Below are 6252 nucleotides of genomic sequence, written 5' to 3' on the forward strand. Positions count from 1 at the left end.
ATATCTGCCCTTTTACTGCTATTTCAATCTTTGTCTGCTGATATTAATCCTTAAAATCTGATATTTTCCTCAACCACTGCTGGATTTGTGCCTGACAACTCTGACACTTCAGTTTTCTCAATTAATTTTCCTCTTTTACTCCATTTCCTCGAATCTGGGACAATTTGCTTGAGATGGATTTTTTTTTTATTGCATAAGAAACACAAAGTTCTTCATTTCATGTTTGATGACTTTGTGAGAAACATCAGGTGGATCTTCCTCGAGGCGCAAAGAAGATGGACTCACAACCTGCGCTGCCTTCTTTAACTGGACATGTCCTGCTGAACCTGTAAGCCTTCCAGAGAGAACACGTGCTCTCTCCATATGCAAAGATAATTGACTTTGCACTTGAGATACCTTTTTCGAATACACTTGTCCTGCTGACTTGCTTGCACTTGCTGCATGATTTCGACCTTTCTAGCATTTCCTCCTCTTTTGCCAGATGAGAAAATTTTGACAACCTGCCCTTGGAGTGTCATGATATAGATTGATGATGCCTTGTTGCAGACTACAATGTGCTCTGAGTTCTTTTAAAAAAAAAGGTGGACAGAATTCACTGATACATCACCTCCCTTGAGAGGAGGTGGAGGTTTAAACATTTGAATACAATCAGTTGTCTTCACATCCTAAACCTGTACAGTACAATCACTAGAAGCAGTAATAACATGACCCCCATCACTTGTGAATATTGCATCATTTACGTAAGATGTATGACCACAAAATTCCTTTAACGCTTTGCCAGATTTGAGCCCATGTATTCTTGCAATATTGTCAAATGATGTGCTTAAAAGCCGACTACCATCACGAGAGAAGGAAAGGCTTGTAATGCCCTGAGAATGTGCACGCTCTGGACGCCTTAAACACTGACCTGTTCGTATATGCCATACCTTAATTTTCCCATCCTGTGAACCAGAAGCCAGTATCTCTGAATCTCGACTGAAGTCAACACAGAGGATAGCATCATCATGCATCATAAAGGAATCATCAGCTTGATACTGAAGATCCTTTTTAAGCTTCCCACTGATGTAGACCCAGACCCCTATGAATCCATCAACTGAGCAAGAGACAAGGTATTGACCATCTGGAGAGAAACGAGCACATTCTGGGTGGCTTTGTTTCCCAAATTTAATTGTATGTGCCAGTGTTGTCGGATACATTTCTTCCTCATCTACCTTTACTACTGCAGTGCCCCTGAAGAGATCAAACTATGTACCTAGAGGAGGTAATCCTCGATGTTGTTGCCACTTCAAAGATTGACCAATCAAGGCCATTAATCGAAACGATTTGTGACCGCCTCTTCTCTTTTGAGGACTCGTGATAAGCCTCACGAAGATCAAAATATGTGCAAACTAGAAGGTGTTCCAAGCGTAGATAGCACTCAGGTTACTCCTGCTTCATGAAATTCATTTCTTGAGTCGGCCTTAGAATAGCTGTTGCAGTATCTAATTCTCAAAGTTAAATTATCTCTAATACAATCTATTCATACAAGTCTTCTAGTTTCTTTCTAGGAAGTTTAAGCTATGCAACTTGTGGCAGTATCACATCCCATCTTCCGCTATTGATATCTGCTACAAATGTTTCAAGGTTGTCTACAGTATTAAGAGAAACCTGGCATTCATTTTGCAGTGTTTGAAATGTTTGGTGCAAAGAATTCTCTTTGCAAAATGGTAGCACAATTTTTATAACACTTTTTACCATGATGTTGCGAAAATGCATCTTTGAATTCCCATACAGATGACTCAAGGTCTTGGTCACCATTCCTAAATAACTCAGTATTCAACCACACGCTATGGGAATTAATCCCCTTGACACTTGATGTGTTAAATGTCATGATAATAAACTTGCTTTAGAAACTAAATATGCGATTGTTTTTTCGGTTTATTGCCCAGGTGTAAACGTTGCGCTTCTAGCTGTGTGTGCTGTTGATGCAGGGGGCGCTGAGACTTAGAGTTGGGCTGGGCCTTTGGTCCTAATTTTGTCACTATGAGAATTAGTATTTTGAGCATGGAATCTTAACTGTTTCAATGTCTGTAAGCATTCAATCTCAGTATCTTTCTTTGTAACAACGTCATTCAGTGTTGCTTGATCTAATCCTTAAGTTTCATAACTCTCCATGTTGCTTTGTGCAACACCTAAGGAATCCTGAAGAATCTGAGTAGGCTTGCTGTTACGATATGGTACATGAGCACTTTTGTTGGCTAAAGCAGATATGATATCCCCAAGAGCTGACAGAGATTTATTGAAATGCTGTGCTTCTCTAAGTCTATCCCCAGTAACTTCTGACCTGTTAACCCTCTCGGTCCCAGCAAGGTCAACCAAATGAAGGCACCCATGAAGAATAGCTCCAGAAGACAAGTCTATTCCTTGCACATGTACAGTCAAGACACTGTGAAAATGACTACTACGTTCATTGAGAGCAGTAGCACCTACTGCCCTGTTCTTTTGTCCAATTTTCATTAAATCTAAAGCATCTGGTGTTGATTCCACAGGCAACATACTAGCATCAGGAACACTGAGGCCATTGAGTTAGGATATGCCTCGGATCACAAGCCTCTTTTTTGAACCATCACTTGCAAGCAGATCGTGAACCTGCTCATTATATATTTCTATCATTTGAACACCAACTTCATACTGAAATAAGTCTCTTCTTGTCTATCACAGTCCAACCACAAAACCAAACACTGACATTTCCTAGTTTCCTCTGGATCATTCAATACCTGAACTGCTGCACGGGAGGGTCTTTGAGCCAATCACTCATTTGGTCATATCTTTTGATCCGAGAGCCGGTTTTTGGAGTGTAATATACCATTGGAAAGCTCCTTTCAAGATGCTCCCAATGGACACACTTGTGACATGTTTTGTGCTAAATATCATGTGCAAAACATCTAACCAAACCAAACATAGTAAGAGCTCATGTTGATCCCTGGTGATAGGATGCGAAGACTCGAACTAACATCGGCCTTATTGGGGATGGAAGCTCCTTGGAGGTGTCAAAAACATCGTAGACCAAGTGCCTCATCCATTGGGAAATACGGTCAAACAACTGAAAACTCAAAACAACTCATCCCAATCCAAACATACACATAACGCAAATTATACATAACAAATACTAGAGACTTAAATGCTACCTTTGGCAGCTTATTTATGCACAGTCCTACCCTACTTCACAACCAAATCAATAGATCAAGTGATATTGTAATGCCAGACTAACCAGTCAAGTAACTGTGACAAAGATGCAGTTTTTTGATAGTGTTTGAACCAGAACATAGTTGGAAATCCCACCAGCAATATATACCCATAGTACCTCTAGCTCTGTAAAAGGAAACCTGGTTTTTCTTTCAACTCAAAAATATATTCCATATATGCTGCTATAGGATCATAGAAACTAGATTCTATCTACTACCCCAACTCATTAACATATGCTCTTGGCTGGAGATTGTCACATCCTCACTGTAAATCATAACATCCTTCCATCCAACCATCTAAGGGAAGCCTTATCTTTTCTTCTTTGGGAGGAGGGAGAGTTTCCAAGAACTGTTTAGGGTCTTGGAATTCATGTGACTTAATTTGAACATCCAATAGTTCAATTTCATTTTCCAATCTTTCAACAACTAAGCCAAGAAAACAATATTTATTCTCAGGTGTGAGTCGACTAGATTTCAAGCTAAGAAGAAATGATGTTAAAAAACTCTGATCAATCTGAAATTTTTCTATCTCATCCCTTAAAATCAATAACATTTCACTAGATAATGGATTATCCACATACCATGTCATTAATGCTCTGAAATTTGGATTTCTATGGCAGTGAAGTTGAAGCTCAGGATCTTGAACATTGGAGTCATCAGGTAGATGATTTCAGCCTTCATATGTGTCTGACTGTTGTCCACCATCAGCAATTAGATCTGCAACTTGAATGATATTTCCTGGAGAAGATCTGTCACCTCTTCCCCAGTATGGTCACCACTATGTTAGTGACTAAATCTACCTCAGGCTGAAGGAAGGCAGGTCTAGGGTAACATCAAACCACGCTTAACCTGGTAGCTAGCCCTACCAGGTCGGTAGAGGGCTCTCTCCTTGTCAATCTCAATTAGAATATTGGCAACTAGGGCTTGAGATGACTAAATTTAATGTAGATTCTAAGCTAGGTATAGTAGCTCAGGGTTTCTAGTTGGATTTGTTTTGGGTTGAAAATAGCAAGAGAAAGGGTGATGGGACTATCGAATCGATGTCAGTTTCTGCCAGCAAACTTGGGGCAAATTAAGTGCCATGTTCAGCCAACTGAAGATTGTAAATGTGAGAAGTATGAGGGAGAAAGCCCACTGCCTTGCAGGCATCAGACAAAGGATGGATCTGCAGCAACAAATTTAGATCAAAGAGAATAACGAGGTTGCTCAACAGAGCATCTGGCAACGAATGAATTCTGCTAAGACAACCATTACAACTAACAGCAAAATCATCATGAAAGGAGCATCTTTATGGATGAATTCCTAACATATCACTTAGATAATGCTGAAACAAAGGAGAAAAACATAATGTGTAAATGAATTACAGGAGAAAAACATACTGAACATTTAAGCACCGTGATGAATCCCAGGCCTAAAGGGAAAAAACTACTTTATTATGATATTCAATAAAACTTTACACAGTCCAAGTGCTTCTTCCTGTTGCAAACATCGAACCCTTACATCTTCAAAACTAATCCTATTTATAATATTACAAAATTATTTTTATTTCCTCAACATAGGAAATAAAAAATAGAATAAAAATTAATAATAAAATCCTAACATAAAACAATATCATAACTATAAAACAAAATTAAATAAAACTCTCGTGAACTATGACAAATAGAGTTGTTTTGAAAACCAAAATTAGTGAATTTTGGTCAAGATCTGCTTCCTTTAAGGGTGGAATTCCACAAAATCTGCCCTTTTACTGTTGTTTCAATCTTTGACTGCTGATATTAATCCTTAAAATCTGAGATTTTCCTCAACCACTGCTGGATTTGTGCCTGACGGCTTTGACACTTTAGTTTTCTCAATTAATTTTCCTCTTTTACTCCATTTCCTCGAATCTGGGACAATTTGCTTGAGATCAGGGAAAATTTTAAGAACCCCCCTTAAATTTATAAATATAATAAATGGGCGAATCTCCATGGTATATAGGAAAAATGGAAGGCGATTTTATCAATAATATAATATGTATATATAATTTTTTGGTGAATCTCTCACCAAGCATGGCGAATATTTTACTCAATTATAAAATCTTGTAAGATCTTGGCGAGTCTTTCACTAAATAATAAAACTTTGTAAAGTCCTAGTGAATCTTAGCATAGGCTACATGCTGGTTTAATTCCCCCATTTAAATAAGCTACATTCTAGGTGAATACCATGGGTCAATACCATGTGCCATTTTTATTTTTATTAATTCTAATATTATGGTTAATAATGGTTTTTTGCATGGTATTAATAACAATCTAGTCCATGGTATTTGTCCCATAGTATTTTGGCCATAGGTTTCACCTAAATATAACCCATTTTTTGAGTGTTCGTAAATATAAGGTGACTTATGGAGTAAATATAAAAAAATGTTTTATTTGTTTACCATACCTCTCATTTATTTATATTTTTATTAATTTACCATACCTCTTTTACAAATATGGTATTTGGCCCATAGGATTCACTTAAATAAAACCTCTTTCTTGAGCCTTCATAAATAGAACGAGGGTTATGGACTAAACATAAAAAGAGGTTTTATTTATTTACGATACGTCTAGTTTATTTATATTTTTATTTATTTACCATACCTTTTGAGTAAGTATAAAAAGACGTTTTATTTATTTACCATACCTCCACTTTACTTATATTTTTATTTGTTTACACCCTTACATGTATATAAGGTGACTTATGGAGTAAATATAAAAAATGTTTTATTTATTTACCATACCTCTCATTTATTTATATTTTTTATTAATTTACCATACCTCTTTTATAAATATGGTATTTGGCCCATAGGATTCACTTAAATAAAACCTATTCTTGAAAATGGGCGAATGGATGGTTGTAAGTCCTAATTTCAAGGGCTAAATTTACCTTTTTTACCCCCTCCCTTAAAATAAGGTGGGCTATTTGAGGTGATTTGTAAAAATGTACTATTATACAAAATATTCGCCCACTAAAAATTTAAAACCCCTTAATTTCGCCAAAGGGCGAACAT

General features: G+C 37.0%; 1 protein-coding gene across 1 annotated transcript; it reads right to left on the bottom strand.

Annotated features, from left to right (window-relative positions):
- Nucleotides 1–596: 596 nt before the first annotated feature.
- LOC149144471 (uncharacterized) lies at nucleotides 597–1248 on the bottom strand. Its single transcript, XM_089448105.1, has one exon. The coding sequence runs from the start codon at nucleotides 1194–1196 to the stop codon at nucleotides 666–668; it is 531 nt and encodes a 176-aa protein (XP_089304231.1). The 5' UTR covers nucleotides 1197–1248; the 3' UTR covers nucleotides 597–665.
- Between the last annotated feature and the right edge of the window lie 5004 nt (nucleotides 1249–6252).

This window comes from Pinus tabuliformis, chromosome X, assembly GCF_031772625.1.
Source record: "Pinus tabuliformis cultivar Carrire ecotype Pingquan chromosome X, CPIR1, whole genome shotgun sequence".
Lineage (NCBI taxonomy): Eukaryota > Viridiplantae > Streptophyta > Pinopsida > Pinales > Pinaceae > Pinus > Pinus tabuliformis.

Coding starts and splice junctions, on each gene's coding strand:
- LOC149144471 (XM_089448105.1), bottom strand. CDS start 1,196: ATGTATCCGACAACACTGGCACATACAATTAAATTTGGGAAACAAAGC.